An 18,632-nucleotide genomic window follows, 5' to 3' on the forward strand; every position below is an offset into this window, starting at 1 on the left:
AATCCTTTAAAATATTCTTTGACCTCAATACCGCTTAAAACATTACAGAGCAACCAGCGACGGACAATCCTTGAAATGATCCTGGGTTTTTTGAAGCTGCATCAGAAATGGAGCTATGAAGACAAGGGTGAGGTTACTTTCCACATGTGGTGTTCTGGGGGCTGCTGAGCACTGTGTTCCAATAAAGGATGGCAGGCAAAGAATGCTACAGAGAAGTACTCTAGAACAACATTGGTCCTGTTGTTCAGAGGTTGTAGCACAAAAGAACACTTATCAGATGAGGCCTGTTTATTTTTTTCCCAGTGTACCTCCTGGACACCCAATGGATTAAGCTCTTTGAATCTTGCCCCCAGTTGTCTTTGCATCACTGCTGAGTCAGGGCTTTCCTCTAACCTGGACTCTGTTTGTCCCTAGATGAAAAGCCGCTGAATGGCTTCAAGGACCAGCTCTGCTCACTGATGTTCATGGCTCTGACAGACACCAGCACCCAGCTTCAGCTTGTTGGCATCCGTACACTCACAGTCTTGGGTGCCCAGCCAGGTACACTTAAGGGAAAGAGAAAAGAAGGGGTATTGGTCCCTTCCTTGTGTTTGTCTTTATTTTGTTTTGTTTTGTTTGTTTGTTTTTTTAAAGATTATATTTATTCATTCATGAGAGACACACAGAGAGAGGCAGAGAGATAGATAGAGGGAGAAGCGGGCTCCCTGTGGGGAGCCTGATGTGAGACTTGATCCCCGGACCCCGAGATCATGACCTGAGCCAAAGGCAGACAGTCAGCCACTGAGCCACCTAGGTGCCCCCCTTCCTTGCAATTTTCTGTCTTAAGTGAAGAGCAACCTTAATCCCTTGGTTTTCAATGAAATTCTGGATGATTTGGAATTTCTTTTTTTAAGATTTCATTTAATTTGAGAAAGAGATGTGCTCAGAGGGGGTGGGGCAAAGGGACAAGCAGACTCCCGCCTCAGCGTGGAGCCCAACAACATGGGGTGGGGCTGGATCCCAGGACCCCAAGATCATGACCTGAACTGAAGTCAGCAGCTTAACTGACTGAGCCACCCAGGCACCCTGCAATTTGGGATTTCTAATAGGACTTTTGGAAGAGCTATGGTGGCTACAGAGGAAAAAAGATGAGGTTTGTATTTTCTTCTAACACAGACCTCTTGTCTTCTGGGGACTTGGAGCTGGCAGTGGGTCACTTGTACAGGCTGAGCTTCATGGAGGAGGACTCCCAGAGTTGGTAAGAATCAAAAGCAGTAAGAGAGAACAAGCTGTTCCAGGGCTCTGTGCTTCCAACCCTTGATTGTCCCTAGGGGAGGTGGGCACTGTTTTTGGCTCTGGCTACTAACTGATTGGAGATGTCAGACTTCTCTCTTGTAAGGGCATTAAGAAGCTCTGTCCAACTTAGTGGTGTAGGTACTTGAGTCCTGCTCTTCAGCAAGGCAGGCTTGGGAGCCCACACCCCTGAATTTGCCTAATGGCAGGCCTAGGCAAGAGAACTGTGGGCCAAGGCTCAGCTGCTGCTTATCTGCCCTGTGCCCCAGCAGGGTGGCAGCACTGGAAGCATCAGGAGCCCTGTCCACTCTCTACCCTGTAGCCTTCAGCCGCCACCTGGTGCCCAAGCTTGCTGAGGAGCTGTGCAGAGGTATGTGTCTCTGATCTTCTGTGGCTTACCCCTTCCCAGGAACACTTGGGGGCCTTTATGTGTGCCATCACACAATGAAATCATGTTTCCTGGTTTCCTTTCAGGGGAGTTAGATTTGGCTAGAGATGAGCCCACAAAATGCTCCCGGCATCTACGCTGTTTGCAAGCCTTGTCAGCTGTATCAACACATCCCAGTATTGTCAAGGAGACCCTGCCTCTGCTGCTGCAGCACCTCTGCCAGATGAACAAAGGTTACTACTAGGAATAATCATCAAGGAGCTGGCCAAATGGGGAATCATAGGCAGGTTTGGAGTTGAGGCCTCTTTGGCAGTGGTTCCATTAGTGGCTATACATAAGAGTCACATGGGAACCTTTAAAAAATGTCGATATCTGGGCCTCACTCAGTTCAACTAAGTCAGACCTTGAGGAGGGATGGGGTTTGAACAACAGGAATTGTTGAGTACCCAGGTGATTTCAGTGTGAAGTCAGAATTGAAAAGCACCGCTATAGGGCCATGCTACTCAAAACGTGTTCCATCAACCAGCAACGTGGGCACTGTCTAGGAACTTGTTAGAAGTGCAGAATCTCAGGCCCTATTGATCAGAACTTGAATAAGATCTCCACCCAACTCATACACATGTCTGCTCCAAGGCATAAGTGACAGCAGCTATTGCAACTGTGAACCTATGCACACTTATTATGGGCCCTGACTAATTTCCTAAGCTGGCTTTGCACTGCCCAGAGCCCTTTGTGGTAGATCCAATGGGTGTTCTAGCAGCTGTTACATAGTAGAAAGAGCACTGAACTTGGAGTATGGCCAGGGTTTGACTCCTGACTTTGCACTTACTGTGACCGTGAAAAACCATTGGTAGTTTTATTTAGCCTCCACATCCTCTATGAAATGGGGGAAATGATACTTCTCTGGTGCTTATGAAAACTAAAGGAGAAAATATATGAGTGCTTGTATTGCAGAGTTGGCACAGAGTCGGAAATTTTGCTCCAAAATCTGAGTAGGTGAAAAAGAATCACCAAGAGAATAAAATTTGGCTCTTTATAAGACACTCATGGACTCTTTATCTTTAGTCACTTATCTTTGATTATTCTTCCCATATTCTGTATCTTATCTTTGATTATTCTTCCCATATTCTGTATCTGAAATATCTGGAAATGCTTTTAAGAAAACTTTGCTGAGAATACTTCTCACCACACAGGGAATATGGTTGCAGGAACCAGTGAAGTTATTGCCGTCTGTCAAAGCCTCCAGCAGGTGGCAGAAAAATGCCAGCAGGACCCTGAGAGCTGCTGGTATTTCCATCAGACAGCTGTACCTTGCCTGTTTGCCTTAGCTGTGCAGGCTTCCATGCCAGGTGAGTTTCTGCACCCCACACCTTCTCTAGCTATCCCACCTCTGGACCTCAGCCTTCCACTAATGTTGAACAGCACTGTCACCCTGAGGCTATCTCTGGTATTCTATTTTGTACCAGTTGAGGCTTCTTTTGAATCCTTTGTCCCCAGAGTGAGATTTTGCACTTCAAGCACAGGGTGCCAACCTGACCAGTGACAGGAATCAAAATCTACTTGTGTTAGCAACACTCAGAAGGATGCACACCTTTTTTTCTGTATATTTGCTATGTAATTAGCCTAGTTTTAGAATTAGGCTCTGGAGTTAAGCTGACCTGGTTGGGTTTCATGTTCAACTCCACCCCTTGTTAACATAATTGAAGATATTTAGCCTTTTTATGCCTCTGTTCCCTCAATTATAAAAGGAAGACAAAGAGTGAGATCTACATCACAGGGTAGTTAGTAAGAAATAAAAATGTGTGGTGCCTGGGAACATAGTACATAATGTGTACATATGGTCGCTCCATGTATGTAGCTCCTGTGATAAAAGGACCCGTGACAATACATCCATATTATTTTCAAGTTTTGGAAAAAACTATTGCTGAAATCAAGAAGTTAATAACAGCTAGCTTTATTTTCCATGCTGCCCAGTCTAAGGACTGCACAAAGTTAAAACTATTGCTGAAATCAAGAAGTTAATAACAGCTAGCTTTATTTTCCATGCTGCCCAGTCTAAGGACTGCACAAAGTTCTCAAGAGCTCTTTGTGGCCCATGTTAAGCACTCCTGCTTCTGATGCTGTCCTGGTGCTCAAGGCTACAGCACTACTAGAGGACAGGTTAAAAACTGCCATTTTAACTGGAATCCTGATGATGACAGGACGTAATCATCTGAACTATAGCCATGGCCTGGTGATTCTGTGTGTGTGTGTGTGTTTTGATTTTTCAGAGAAAGAACACTCAGTTCTGAAAAAAGTACTGTTGGAAGATGAGGTCTTGGCTGCCATGGTATCTGTCATTGGCACTGCCACTACCCATTTGAGCCCTGAGTGAGTATAATCATTGTTGTGGCTTGATTCTAGGCAGGAGGATAGAATCTTGGGAAGAAACAGCAGGTAGCTGCCTTCTTAGCTGTCCTTTTACCCAGAATCAAATGTGGAGGGAGTTGTTTTGCTGGCAAAGTAAGAGGAAAGGGCTTTTTAGCAACATGGACTGTGGGGGTGGGAGAGCTATGGGGGAATAATGTGCAGGAGAACCACCTGTGGAGCATTTTGGGGGGTTTTGGGGTTTTTTTTGTTTTTTGTTTTTTTCCTGTGGAGCATTTTGAAGCATACGTTTGAGTTCTCTGACTGGATTGTAAACTCCAGAACAGATTTAATTTGATTCACTGCTAAATCACTAGGGCCTAAAATGGGATGGGTCTTGGCACATAATATATGTTGAATTAATACCTGCTGAATGTGTGAATGATCGTGTTCTGGCCCATTGACTCAGTGACTCTAATGTGAACCCAGGGTATTTCAGAACCCTGGCTCCTTGGTGATATGTAGTCCTCTACCCCCAGTTTAGCTGCCCAGAGTGTCGCCTGCATTGTACCCCTTTTCTTGGATGGCAACATCTCCTTTCTGCCTGAAAACAGCTTCCCTTGCAGATTCCAGCCATTCCAGGTAAGGGTCTGATGGACCAGAAGGGAGAGAATCTTGGAACTTCTTTCCTTCAAGTTTTGAGGGCTAATCTGTAATGGGTTTGGGGTGCAGACAAGCCTATTTCTGGCAGGACAGGCTTACTAGAGCTCTTCTTCCTTTATAGGATGGCTCCTCAGGACAGAGGCGGCTTGTTGCACTGCTTATGGCCTTTGTCTGCTCCTTACCTCGAAATGTGCGTACATTTGGGAAGTACCCTGGTTTAACCCTGACAAGGGGAGGCAGATCCCAAGTGACTTCTGGGCAGAAATCTGCCATATGCTAAGCTGATCTTTTCACTGGAGAATTTAGTTCTCATCCATCCTAGCCCCTGCTGCCACTTTCTACTGGGTATCTCTTGGAGTGTGAGTGTTGTCTGCGTGTATTACATGGTCAGGTTTCATGTAGGTGGAAATCCCTCAGCTGAACCAACTCATGCGGGAGCTTGTAGAGCTGAGCTGCTGCCCCAGCTGCCCCTCCTCCTCTACTGCCGCTGCCAAGTGCTTTGCAGGACTCCTCAACAAGCTCCCTGCAGGTACTGAAATGAGACTGGGGGTTGGGAGCCTCCTGGAATCAATTACTGATGAAATCATGGAAGTTCAGCTATTATGCTCTTTAAAAAAGGAGCTGTTAATGATATAATAGAGCCTCCCAAGGGACAGCCCTTAGGACAAGAGTCAAGACCCAGAGTTGGGCAAAGCATTACAGGACATAAGAGGGTTCAAGCAGAGTGTTCTGTGTAGGTCTGTCATCATACTCCCCACAGGGAGCTATTAGAGATCATTTTTTACTAGAAATAGATCGCTCTTTCTGAATACTAGCACCCCTGTGTTAGGAGATACCAGGTTCTCATGCGAGTATCCTAGAGCTGAGTGGGCAAAGTCATAGCCAGAATGATACTATTCTTTTCTAAAGGCTTCTCAGGGAGCTCTGCATTTAAACAGCTTACATCTTCTGTTGTTAAAGGAGAAATGTGTAGCCTCTGGATCAGGTGTTTCTTATTTTTAGGGCAACAGCTAGATGAATTCCTGCAGCTGGCTGTGGACAAAGTAGAGGCTGGCCTTAGTCCTGGGCCCTATCGCAGTCAGGCCTTCACACTGCTTCTCTGGGTAAGGAGCTAGAATGGATTCTGGTTAGACAAAGAGACAATTATGTCTAGTTAAATAAAATTTCTCCTTTTGACCTCGAACTATACGTGTACTTCTTGGGACTCTGGGGTTTGAATGTCATACCCTGATTGTTCTCTTTCTGATTATAGGTAACAAAGGCCCTTGTACTCAGATACCATCCTCTCAGCTCCTGCCTTACTGACCGAGTAAGTCCGTTTTGGAGACAGGAGAGCCAAGGATGTAACCAGGAAATTCCCCATATATTCTATTCCTCCCAGAAACAACTGTCATCCTCCTCTTGGGTATTTAAGATTCATTCTTCTCTTCTAATAAACCTCTTTTCTCCAGCTCATGGGCCTCCTGAGTGATCCAGAATTAGGCCCGGCAGCAGCTGATGGCTTCTCTCTGCTCATGTCTGACTGCACTGATGTGTTAACCCGGGCTGGCCATGCTGAAGTGCGGATCATGTTCCGCCAGCGGTTCTTCACAGATAATGTGCCTGCTTTGGTCCAGGGCTTCCATGCTGCTTCCCAAGGTGAGAAGGGTCTAAAAGAAAGGCCCCAAATATATAGACCTCTCCTTTGCTCAGGCCACATTCTCTAAAGTAATTTAGAACCTGAGTGCTTCTTTAGAGCTGTACCTGAAAAGCTAAACGTCCAGATTCTTATCCCATGTTTTTCCTTTGATGAGCCTGTCTTGACTTTTCTGAGCTTGAGGATTGTTGTTTTTTTTTTTTAAGGTTTTATTTATTTATTCATGAGAGACAGAGACAGAGAGAGAAAGAGAGAGAGAGAGAGAGAGGCAGAGTCCCAGGCAGAGGAAGAGAGAGAGAGAGAGAGAGAGGCAGAATCCCAGGCAGAGGGAGAAGCAGGCTCCATGCAGGGAGCCCAATGTGGGACTTGATCCCGGGTCTCCAGGATCATGCCCTGCGCTGAAGGCAGGTACCAAACCGCTGAGCCACCCAGCAGGGATTCCCCCGCCCCCCTTTTTTTAAACCTTTTTCTAGGCTGATGTACCAGCTTCATCAGAGGTTGGAGTTGAATCCCCAAGCCATATGTCTGAGACCAGTTTCTCCCTAAGCTTTTCCATGTTTTTACAGATGTGAAGCCAAATTACCTGAAGGGCCTGTCTCATGTACTTAATAGGCTGCCTAAGCCTGTGCTCTTGCCAGAGTTGCCCACGGTAAGCCCCTGCAATCAGAGCCTCAAACAGGGACTAAGCCACTGTCCCCAGCTGGGACATTGGGGGGGTGGAGCAGGCTCATTACATATGTGATCATGCCCACCTTCTCTGTGGCCCCTTAGCTGCTTTCCTTGCTGCTGGAAGCCCTATCCTGCTCTGACTGTGTAGTACAGCTCTCCACCCTCAGCTGCCTTCAGCCTCTTCTATTGGAAGCACCCCAGGTCATGAGTCTTCACGTTGACACCCTCGTCACCAAGTTTCTGAACCTCAGCTCTAGCCCTTCCATGGTGCGTTAAGTCCCCGCCCCCACAACTCTTTGGCCCTTACATCTCTCATGGGTCTCCCCTCACCCCCCTATGGCTGTGTTCCAGGCTGTCCGGATTGCTGCACTGCAGTGTATGCATGCTCTTACTCGTCTGCCCACCACTGTGGTGAGTACCTGGGATGGTCCTCTCTGGCCTAGACCCTTCGTAGAAGAGCCAGAGAAGTACATTTTTGCCTTAGTCAGGCGAGACTGGCCACCCTGCTGTGTGATTTAGGTAGGAAATGGGAGGTACACGCAGGCAAGGATTTGCCTGACTGCCCTGTAAGAGAACGGCCACCTTGCCACATAGCATCCTCTGGAATCACTAAAGGAGAATAGGAGGAATGTTAGTTTTAAAGTCATAGAAGCAGCCCTTTTCAGTTGGTGTGGTTGAGCAAGGCTGTGGCTCTTCTAACTCCACAGCTGCTGCCGTACAAACCACAGGTGATCCGAGCTTTAGCCAAACCCCTGGATGACAAGAAGAGACTGGTGCGCAAGGAGGCGGTGTCAGCCAGGGGAGAGTGGTGAGTTTCTAGGTCGTGGGTAAGATGGGGTTGAAATGAGCCTCATTGCTGATGCTGCCAACATTCTTTTCACCTACAGGTTTCTGCTGGGGAGCCCTGGCAGCTGAGCCCAGTCCTGGCCTAGGCTCTTTGGACAGACAATCTAACCTGGAATTACTAACTATCAAGCCATCTTGCCCAAGTTAGGGAGACTACTCGCCTCTGATTGCCTCTCTCTGGGCCACTGTTGCATGGCCGTAAACATAGGAATCCTGACTTCTAATGACTTTGTGAAGTAATGAGTGTGAGACTACTTGTGTTTGAAGAAAGATCTTGGTCTTGGGGCTCTTCCATTTATTTGTTAGAAAAAAAGAGATACGCTGCTGAGGGGTGAATGCAGGTGAATGTGGACCAGGATAGGATGATGGATGTGTGTGTACCTACTGGAGAATAAAAATTTCTTTTGGTAATGGGGCTGTCACATATTTCCCCGTCCCCACTTACACTTCTGTGGCACATATCTAGAACACTACTAATGACAAGGACTTGCCAAGAATTCTTTGGGGCATCCACCCCTCTAAGTAGAATACAGGAAGCATGACCAGAATATGTACTCAGTAGGCCTTGACCCCGATTTCTCTCTTCCCCACCCTCTAGTAAAGGCAAAGAGAAGCTACGTATCTTTAAAAATCAAATACCTTTATTCTTCACCTTCAGCAGCATATGAGAAGTGGCAGTGACCTCAGCAGTAGGCCTGGTGTCTTGCCCTGTTGAGAAGCCAGAATCTCCGCTCTACTGTTCAGGTGTTTTCTCAAATAGCAAGTGGAAGAGGTGGTGGCCAACCCCAGTGCTGGAACCTGGAGGAGGTCGGGGTCAGCACCTGGCAGGGTTGCTAGCTGCCTAATCTCCAGTCTGGGGCTGGAACTTCAGTTTGCCTGAGCTGAGTAAAGGGACATCAGTCCTAGGATTTTTCCACATCATGCCTTGTTTCTGCAGTGGCCAAGAGACTGGTCCTTGAGTTGTCCCTGCATGATACTCTAAGGCAGGCCCACTGATTCTTTTTGCCCAAGGATTCCAAGAAGCTATCCTTGGAGGCCGTTGAGACAATGCAGGAAGCAGAGTGGTGCTCAAGTTGTGGCTGACACATCCAGCTCACACCGCCATCACAGAGGCTGAGTGAGCAGTCACCCAGGGAGGGGGGTCCCAGCTCATTCCATTCCCATGGGGCAGGTGACTGGAAGGTAACAGCACCCGAGTCAGCCAGTGCCTACAAGAGAAGATAGAATGTCTCTGAGTTCCAAGAGTTCCTGGTCTTCCTTCCTGATCCTGTCCCCAGCAAGGATTGAAGGTACCTGAAGCTACCTTGGCATTAATCCCAAAGGTAACAAAAGTTCTGATCTGTCCAGTTTGTCCTCTGGTGCCTTGAGGGCCTTTAGAGGGTTCAAGCGAAACTTCTAAGGGACCACTGCAAGCACTGACAGGCAGGAATGTAATGAGGATGGGAAGGGGAAGAGGACGGGTACTTTCTGGTCACCTAGTCAGTAGTGCCTTAGGAGTTACATTCTTTTTTTTTTAACTTAAATACTATTTGTCAACATATAGTGTAACACCCAGGATTCATCCCATCAAGTGCCCTCTTTAGGGTCCATCACCTAGTCACCCCATCCCCCCACTTCCTCCCCTCTGTAATAACCCTTTGTTTCCCAGAGTTAGGAGTCTCTCATGGTTTGTCTTCCTCTCTAATTTTTCCCCAGTTTTCCTCCTTTCCCTTATAGTCCCTTTCACTATTTCTTATGTTCCACATATACGTGAAACCACAGGATGATTGTCCTTGGAAGCTGCGATTTGAAAAGTGATTTATTTACCTTTGTCTCTTGGGCCTAGAGAGCTAACTTCATTTTTTTTTTTTTTTTTTTTTGGCTTAGGACTTATGTTACAAATAGATTAATGCAATCCCACATATTGTTGGCTTGAACTCCAGACACTGCCATACAAATGGGAGGAAGCTAGTGGTCACTGTATCCTACCTAGAGGTCCCTTCTTAACAGCTTTCTCAGGAGTCTGTTTTGGTTCCCTGTATAAGCCTCAGGGGTTTTGGCCTTAAGCTACTTTGGCTCAAATGAGCAATGATTTCTACTCCCAGAGTCTAGATTTGCAATGGCTATGGTAGCCACTAGTCACATGTGCCTGTTTCAATTAGTGAATTAAAAGTTCAATTTATGGATGTATCAGCTATACTTAAAGTGTGTTCAGCAACCATATGTGGCTAGTGGCTAATGTCTTGTACAGCATAGGTATAGAAAGTTTACCTTAAGAGTTCTATTGGATGGGACTGATCTAGATGTTTTACTTTACCTTCGTGTGTCCACTCCCAGGAATACCTTCCAGTTGTCCAAGCAGCCGTAGTTGTAATGATTCCTAAAAACCTAGAGCCAAGAAAAACACAGGTTTCTACAGACCCCCTTTTTACTTAACTGCCTCCTAATTTTAGAGCCCAAATTGGCTAAGCTAAAGTTCAGCTAGGCAAGTTCCAACCTTTTATGACACCTGCCCTATTGGCCCTGCCCATGGCTTCTGTTTTTGGGACAGCAGGTTTAATTACCCTCCACCCCAAGCCCACAGTCCTACTCACCCTGCCCTTGGCCTGCAGCCGACGTCTCTCCTTCTTGTTGATGTGCCTTTCGATACTAGTTTCACCTCGACTGATGAGAACAGCGTGCCAAATAGTTAGGGCCCCCAAGGCAAGTGCTACAGAACTAAGAAAAGAGGGGCCAAGATTGGTGGGGAGCTTAGAGGAGGGAGTTGCTACAAGTAGGTCTGAATCTGAAACTGAGCTGAGCAGTAAAGACCCACCAGAGACCTCTCTGCCTAAGTCTTATCTCCCAGCCTACATCCTAGGTTGTTGCTTCACTACATCCATAAAAAGCATTAATGAAAAAGCACTAACCTGAGCAAAGAATAAATTACGTAGAAAGAAGGGTGAGGAAACAAGTCTGTGTTACTAATAAAAATGTCCCATAGTTCCTAAAATAACCAGCCTTAGGAAACAGCAACAGGTAGTAAAAGCACCAGGTTTGGAACAGGGAGCACACAATTCCAATTGCAGCTCTCCCATTCCCAGCTATGATCACCCAGCAGCTCACCCTCTCCTCCTCAGTTCTCCACATCTGGAAAATGCACGGCTCCACTCTGAGGTAGGAGTTTAGCTTACCTGGGCACATAACATCCAGTGCTAGCATCCTCAGTGTTCCCTGCCCCAAGATGCTGAAGACAATGAAGCACTGACTCTCTGCCAAGCTAAGTCACACTAGGAACAGTGGCAGAGGACAGGGATGGGTCCTGCCTACCCACAGGCACTGGAAAAGGTGGTCCTGAAGCTGCCCCCCACTTAAACTGCCAAAAATGATCATTCAATACCTGCACAGGAACCAGAGGTAGACAAGACTCTTGTGAGTCACTCTTTCTCGGAAGGAGAAGCTGGGTGGTGGGGTCTGGTGATATGTCTAGAAAAAGAGAACAGCGAGGTGGTTCGTTTGCTTTGTTGGATCTCCATCACAACCCCAGCACCTGCAGGCAGGGAAGTGACCAAAGCCCAGGATGAGAAATAGGGAGTTAAGCCACAGAGGAGTTAGGGCAGCAGCCAGATGGGTGGGCCAAGCCCGGGGGCACCATCATGTGAACACACACTGGGCAGAGCAGGTCTGGACAGGATGGCAAAGCATGGGAGGAGCTGACCCTGGGCCTTCAGATTTGACGACACAAATGGGGCTCCAGGGGAAGCCACTACACTTCCCAATGAGAACTCCCTCACCATGTGGCTGCAATCCTCCAGAGAGGAGACCGGGTCCACACACAATGCAAGCACAAGCAGGAAGAACTGAGCTCCACTAAGGGCTGAAAGGGCAGCAGAGCTAAGTGGTATAGTTGTGGCCCAAGACCTGTCAGAATAAGAGTCCTAAAAGGCTCGGGAGAAGGGATGATCCTGACAATGGATGCAGGAAGACCAGGAACAAAGGGTGATCAGACTGGCCCAGCCTGATCTCTGTCCCCTGGAACCCCATTACATGGACTAACACAGACTCTTTGCTGCTCAGGCCATCACCAAGGCAGAGTCCTCCTCACTCAGCCCAAAGAAGGTGATAATGGGATAGAGAGCCCAAAACTGTCACAAACCAGGGACTTGAATCTACCCCCAGGCCACTTAGTCCACTCATGGCAGACAGCCTCCCAGAACACCCCTGATCCAGTATGGAGAGGCCCCTTAGCCAGCCTCTACTACTCCACTAGCAGGTGGGCCCCCGCTGCCTCAGCAACTCTATACCCCCTGGCCTGAGCAGCAGGAGGCAGTGGGGTGGGGTCAGCCCACCTGGTTGGCAACCGCCTGTAGTTTGTTCTTGTCGAGCTGTTTCATTTTCTACGGGGATGGAAAACAGTACTGGTTATACTCTCAGGCCTCTAGGATGGGGATGCTACCAGCCCCACTCCTTCGGGACAGATTCCATGCCCCAAAATTCTGAGCTGCCCTGCTCCTAATTATGGGCTCACCTCGATGGCAGCATAAGCTTCCCGGAAAAGGTCCCAACTTCCATAGCTGCAGTAGACACAGCCCAGAGTCATGAAAAAGCAGAAAGAGAAGAAGTACCGATGGTTATAGTGGCCCACACAGTTGTTTAGCCAGGCTGGTTGGGGAAGGATTAAGGACAAGATCAAACACAGCTTCAGGTCTCTCTGGTTCATCCCTGCTTCATAATGGCATCCAAGTACAGGGCTTCCAGTCACCAAAAACTATTTCCCAAAGGCAAGAAAACATGGGACTGTTTCCAGAGGTTAAAGCTTTTAAAGAGCTTTCAAAAGTCCCACTGGGAAATCATGAAAACAAATCCTTCAGCAAAACGAAATCTACCAATACTTCAACCTAGCCATTTGTATGGGAAAGCAGAGAATATCCAGTGGACAACATGAAGTCCAAACATCTCTTTCCATCCCACAAATGTTAGCATGACAGTCTACAAAAGAAAGAACTTTTAGAATAGATGCCCTGCTCCAAGAAGATCTGTCCCATAGAGCTTGTAAGCCTCCTGCTTCCCACTGGAGATGGCCAATCTCCACCATTCCTCTTCTACTAACTTCTCATGAACCTTCGTTGGGATGAGGGATGATGCCTTGGTTGTGGCCCTTAACCTGGTGCAGGGCTCTGGAGCTAAAGGAGGAGGCCTCAGGCAGAAAAGATAAAAGGATACGGCAGTGATGATCCATCTTCAGCACACACCTGTGAGGGAGGGACACAGGCTCTGTTACGGTGGTCAAGGTTCTTGAGATGTCAGTGCCAATCCTTTCCTACAAGGCCCAGCATCCTGCTGAGGTGGAAAGGGCACAGACTTTGAAGACCGCCAGGCCTTGCTTCAAGCCCTGCTTCATTGGCTACATGATCTTGGACAAGGTTAACTCATCTCTCTGAAGCTCAGTGTCCATAAATGGTGACAATGGCTAACCCAGAACCATCCTAGGACCAGGTGTCACGACGTGAGGGCACACTGCCTGGTATATGACGCGCGCTTCATAAACGTCTTCTCAAACTTTAGGTCTAAATTTTGCCCGAGGGCTTCAGCAAACAGGCCACAGCTGGGGTTCACAGCGAGCAAAGCCAAGACCCACCTATTGCAGATGCTGCAGTGGTGTGTTCGGGCCGGCTTGGGGTAAATGCACTTCTTACAGATGGAGACTGTTGCGATATCATTCCTGCCCTGTGCAAAGGGAGAAAAGCTTCACGACACTGTGGCAGCACAATTCTGTACCTCAAAAGATACTGAGGCACTCTCCCTCCCCACTCCTGAACCTGGCTCCCACAGCCTGCAGTTCTATCCTTCCAAATGCCCCTGTGGGGACCCACCTGGGGTGGGTATCCAGGTGGAGTGGTGATGGCCTGGTAGTAATGGAAGACGATAAGGATCAGATTCCAGTGGCTGTAGAAGAAGTGCCAGCAGAGCCGTGGCACTGAGTATGTTCGGAGGATGAGAGGCAGGACACACAGGTAAGCGATGGCCACGATGGAGCTGGTCAGCACAATCACCAACACCACGAACACCTGTCAACACCAGTGAGGTCAGGGAGACACAGTGAGAGTTTGCCAATACCAAGAGTACACTCAGGAATTTCCCTGGGGTAGGGGGCTGGTGTGGGTCCCAAACCCAGTGTGGGTCCATCAGATACATGTCCTTCTGCTACCCCAAAACATCCCTTTTCCTGCTCCCTGGGCATCACTCACCACCCCACACCAGCGGATCACGTTGTCCACCAGCCAGTAGATAGGCTCAAAGGCAGCATCAACAGCGGTGTCACTGCCCCCAAAGGAGTTGTAGAGCAGGGAGCGCAGGCAGACCTTGCCATAGCGCCAGCGCTGTACCAGGCCCCGGAGCAGAGGTGGGCAGCGGCGCCTGTAGCCCAGGAGCAGAAGCAGGCGCAGGCAGAGGCGGGCAGGGCCCAGCAGCAGGCTCCGCTGGCCCCGCATGGCTCCTAGAAGAGCACATCATTGTGAGGAGCCAGCCTGGTCCCGTCCCTCCCTATCCCACCAGGGAGGAGAAGGCAAAGGCCTAAGAATAAGGCCCAATTGAGCCAGTCACCAGCTGTGAGAAGGAGGAAGGTCACTTCACTTCTCTGCAGAATGGGTGGTGCCAGTGTCCCAACCAGATTACACGGGTAGGGTCTGGAGGTTCTGAGCCTGCAGAAATACTACGTACATTGCACCACTTGGGTGCACAGCAAATCCAAGATGATGCACACCTAGAGTAAAGGGCTGAGGGAGAGGAAGGCAGCTCCAAGCCAAAGCAGGGTCTTTAGAGTTGTCTGTGTAGACCACTGGGTGGAGCACAGCTGACATGCACAAACCTGCCACCACATCTCTGTAGGCATGGCCACCATAGCAGAGGATTCCGAGGGTATCCTGCTCTAGCCCAATGACCTACCTCCTAACAATTCTTCACCAAGGAATAGCCAGTGGAGGAGTGAATGCACAGCATGTGGATCCTACATCTAGATCTGCCCTGGTGCTGAATCTTGGCAAAAGATACTCATCTTTCCTTTTTTTTTTTTTTTTTTTTTAGAGTTTATTTACTTATTCATGAGAGAGGCAGAGACCAGACAGAGGGAAAAGCAGGCTCCTTGCAGGGAGCCCGATGTGGGACTCGATCCCTGGGCCAGGATCACACCCTGGGCTGAAGACAGATGCTCAACTCCTGAGCCACCCCAGGCATCCCAATATTCATCTTTCCTACTTCCTCTGGGCTGATGTTATAGGACCCCAGACTCAACCTGTAGCATGAGAGTCCCTGTCTCCTGTCAGGACACCTCAGCTACCCTGCATGACATAAGATGCTTTGTCTCCAATTCCAGTCCCAGCCTGACCCCAAGGATACAAAAGCCAAGACAACTTCAGGTATTCATGGCCGAATAACACCACAGGTAAGAGAGACTGGCCATAGGAGGGAGGCCTTCATACTATTGTTCACGAAGACCACAGAGCCTATCCTCTCAGTGATGAGTCTCCCCTACCTAGTTCTAGCTGGACACCCATGAGTCTTCTCCACAGCTGCTGCTCTTGGCCCCAAGCTTCCCAGCTCTACAAGTACTTTCATCTCTATGTGATTTCTACCTCACACAATAGCCATGGGAGATCAGCTGCCCGTGCAACATCTAGAACAGAAGTCATAGACCCCTTCGATGTTAGTCTCATTAATTCTGCAGATTAAAGCTCTTATCAGAAAAGAAATTCTCTAATTTCCCTCTAGGGCTACTATGTCCTCTGCAACTCCACTGACTTAATTAATTAATTAATTATTTTTTCCACTAACTTATTTAACAGGCAGCTCAAAACCCAACAGAAACTGGAGGAGGCTGCTCCACTGTAGTGATGGTTTCAGTTTAGTAACTGGAGCAAGGTACTCTCCTTGCACACTGGCTTATCACTAGAGGTCTTTCCAAAAAAACCAACCAAACAAAAAAACACTTCATTACCTCCTTCCACAACCCCCCCCCCTTTTTAAAGATTTTATTTACTTATTAATGAGAGAGAGAGGGAGAGACACAGGCGGAGGGAGAAGCAGGCTCCATGCAGGAAGCCCGATGTTGGACCCGATTCCAGGTGGGACTCCAGGATCACGCCCTGAGCCAAAGGCAGACACTCAACTGCTGAGCCACCCAGGCATCCCTCCACAAGTCCTTTAATGACCTAAGGCAAAAAGGAATCCAGCAGACAAGGCCAGCAAAGAGAAGAAATAGTTCAGTAAGGACCTATTCTGCATCAGGATAAAAAAAAAAAAACTGGCCATTCCCGTCACCTCCTAGGAGTTAAGAGATTTAAGAAGCAGTGTAGAAAGGAAAGGAAAGGTCAGCCTTCCTACTTCCTCTGAGTTGGAGTCCTGTTGCTTGGAACCATGATTTGGCTTGAAAGCATGAATTTTCAAAATAATGTACAGCCATAGTCAAATGTAAGAGTGAGACAAACATACTACCCCACAATAAATCCAAGTGACTCACATTATCCACACTACTGTTCACTCCTTACTGTGGCTAATGAAGAGTTTATTTGCTAGAATACTCTTTTTTTTTTTTTAATTTTATTTATTTATGATAGGCACACAGTAAGAGAGAGAGAAGCAGAGACATAGGCAGAGGGAGAAGCAGGCTCCGTGCACCGGGAGCCCGACGTGGGATTCGATCCCGGGTCTCCAGGATCGCGCCCCGGGCCAAAGGCAGGCGCCAAACCGCTGCGCCACCCAGGGATCCCTAGAATACTCTTTATACCAACAGCTTGCAAACAAGATGCATTAATAAACACAAATTATATGCCATTTCTTCTGTCTACAAAAAAACAGAAATGTTCCTTTTCAGATTCTCCACCTTTCAGATTGTTGTCAACCACCTCTGATATTCCTGAGCTCTATAGGAAATGCCTGCCTCAAGGACTAGACTTACTAACTCTCATCTACCCTATAAACTTGACTACTTAGGGTTCCATTCTGTCCTTACGTAGTTCTACGACCTTGGGCAAATCACCCAAAAGTGCTGGACCTCAATCTCCTTGTGTTCTCATTCAAATACAGGGTAGGGTTAAATGTCCCTTTCAGCTGTAACCCTTTATCGTTTTACATATACACTTGGCTAAGGTAGAAATGAAATGTTTACAAAATGCTTAGCACGATATCTGGTTCATAGAAGGGCTCAATAAATACTTTTTGAAAGAATGGAGGATGCAGAAGTGGTAAGGCTGGTCAGACATCTGTACTGCAAATAATAGCAAGTGCACTCCTGCCAATGTGATAACGCTTATTTAGTATATGATGCTATCATTCTTTTGGTCAGTAAAAAAGGAAATAAAAACCATTGTTAGAATCATAGCACTTAAGAACTAGAAAGGATTTTTTATAACAAGTCCAACCAGAAATCAACCAAAACATAAACTGAAAGCTTGCTGATGCAGAGCTACACATTAGATTTGAGTAAAGAGTCTGAAGCCAACCCCCTCACAACTCAGTTAGTGGGGTTTAGGGGGCATGGGGATGCCAGGGAAGAGATATTGTGGTCCATGGGACCACACTTGAACATAGAGTCCCTGATTTCTCAGGAAATTGAGTTAAAGCAGAACTCAAAAAAAAAAAAAAATTGTGTATGTGTGTTGGGGTGGGGAATGGAGAATCAGGGCAAAGCAGAGCTTCACTATCACCCCAAGCACAAGCCTTTAGCACTAATCCCTCAGTAGCAACCACAGGCCATAGTGACATATGCCACCATATTATATGGGATTGAAGGCCACAGCACTCCCCTCTTTCCAAGGCTCTAAGTCACCATCTGTTTTCCTAGGGAAAACTGGATTGGTGAGGGCTGGAGGGTTTGCACAGGGAGGGACATATGCCAAAGTCACCAGAGGGCAAGAGAAACTAAGATGAAAGTCGTAGCAAATCTCATATGGACAAAGATGCTGTTCTCAGGATGTCTGCCTATCTTAAGCAGTAGCTGTCACTCATCGGTAAGAGCAGCATTCTAATCACGTGCAGACTTCCCTTCCGGACTAGCATGCTTGAAAAAGAAAAAGTTATGAATGGGCCCACACGACCTGAGCTCCGCTTGAGAGGATCCGACTGCAAGATCTGAAGCTGCAGTCACAAAAATCCGGAAAAGGCTTTATTTCTGAATGGGGGTGGTGTGGTCAAAGTACGATCGAAGAAGTAAAAAAAAAAACAACAACAAAAAAAAAAAACTTGGGTTCCGGTTTGGGCTATACCTTGAACTGTCTTTGAGCCACTGGACAAGTCAAATCCTGTCTCTGGATCTGAGTTTCCAAATCTCTACAATGGGCAAGTTGGGTTGGCAAACCTCCTTCCAGCTCCGCGCGTTACAGCTGCCCCGAGAGTGCACTCCCCCAGGCTTGTGCAGGGCACGGCCGTGCAGGGCGCGACAACGAGAGAACAGGAACCTGAGCTCACGAAAAGGGCCCAAACAGGCCCCGACCCTACAAAAAAGGGCAGGACTGGGGAGCAAAGGCCGCGGCTCCGCTCTTACCTGCCGCCTGCCGACTCCCCAGTCAGCCAAATGGAACCCCGCAGCCTCCGCCGCCGCTCACTGCCACCCCCTCCAGCTCTGCAACCCGGCCGGGCCGGTCTCAGTCCAACCAACCATCGCCGGCCACCCGAAGAACCAGCCTGCAGACTGGGACCCGCTGCCAGCCCATCCTGGACCACAGGCGCAAGCGCAGGCGTTCCGGAGCCCCGCCCCCGCTCTGGTCCCGGAGCAACCTGGGAAATAAAATTTGACGGAGGAGGTGCTCCCGAAGACCACGTGATAATTCGCACCAATTGGCGCGTTTCTTACTGCAGAAC

The 18,632-nt window shown here is 48.0% G+C and overlaps 2 protein-coding genes across 4 annotated transcripts in view; one reads left to right on the forward strand and one right to left on the reverse strand.

Moving 5' to 3' along the window:
- The window catches only part of MMS19 (MMS19 homolog, cytosolic iron-sulfur assembly component), a 34,858-nt gene extending 26,627 nt beyond the window's left edge, over positions 1-8,231 (forward strand). The window contains exons 14-31 of one of the 2 annotated variants that reach the window (XM_041744150.1): positions 49-127; positions 415-540; positions 1,156-1,237; positions 1,542-1,642; positions 1,747-1,893; positions 2,854-3,009; positions 3,931-4,030; positions 4,546-4,648; positions 4,791-4,859; positions 5,072-5,198; positions 5,672-5,772; positions 5,922-5,978; positions 6,121-6,307; positions 6,872-6,954; positions 7,077-7,241; positions 7,326-7,385; positions 7,682-7,782; positions 7,862-8,231. In XM_041744150.1, coding sequence (XP_041600084.1) covers positions 49-127; positions 415-540; positions 1,156-1,237; positions 1,542-1,642; positions 1,747-1,893; positions 2,854-3,009; positions 3,931-4,030; positions 4,546-4,648; positions 4,791-4,859; positions 5,072-5,198; positions 5,672-5,772; positions 5,922-5,978; positions 6,121-6,307; positions 6,872-6,954; positions 7,077-7,241; positions 7,326-7,385; positions 7,682-7,782; positions 7,862-7,889 — 1,872 coding nt within the window. In that variant the 3' untranslated portion in view covers positions 7,890-8,231. The remainder of the gene's footprint in view (positions 1-48; positions 128-414; positions 541-1,155; positions 1,238-1,541; positions 1,643-1,746; positions 1,894-2,853; positions 3,010-3,930; positions 4,031-4,545; positions 4,649-4,790; positions 4,860-5,071; positions 5,199-5,671; positions 5,773-5,921; positions 5,979-6,120; positions 6,308-6,871; positions 6,955-7,076; positions 7,242-7,325; positions 7,386-7,681; positions 7,783-7,861) is intronic. The other variant, XM_041744151.1, reaches the window with a different exon arrangement.
- A 212-nt stretch (positions 8,232-8,443) lies between these two features.
- On the reverse strand, positions 8,444-18,518 carry ZDHHC16 (zinc finger DHHC-type palmitoyltransferase 16). 2 transcript variants are annotated; one of them, XM_041744152.1, is made up of 11 exons: positions 18,316-18,518; positions 14,027-14,274; positions 13,652-13,846; positions 13,417-13,505; positions 13,002-13,030; positions 12,307-12,440; positions 12,128-12,175; positions 11,179-11,264; positions 10,394-10,517; positions 10,117-10,187; positions 8,444-9,028 (listed from the first exon to the last, which is right to left on the reverse strand). In XM_041744152.1, exons 2-11 carry the CDS (start codon positions 14,267-14,269, stop codon positions 8,914-8,916), a joined length of 1,134 nt encoding a protein of 377 aa, XP_041600086.1. In that variant the 5' UTR covers positions 14,270-14,274; positions 18,316-18,518; the 3' UTR covers positions 8,444-8,913. The 2 variants fall into 2 exon arrangements, with proteins under 2 accessions (XP_041600086.1, XP_041600087.1); XM_041744153.1 differs by lacking the exon at positions 12,128-12,175.
- Between the last annotated feature and the right edge of the window lie 114 nt (positions 18,519-18,632).

This window comes from Vulpes lagopus, chromosome 2, assembly GCF_018345385.1.
Source record: "Vulpes lagopus strain Blue_001 chromosome 2, ASM1834538v1, whole genome shotgun sequence".
NCBI lineage: Eukaryota > Metazoa > Chordata > Mammalia > Carnivora > Canidae > Vulpes > Vulpes lagopus.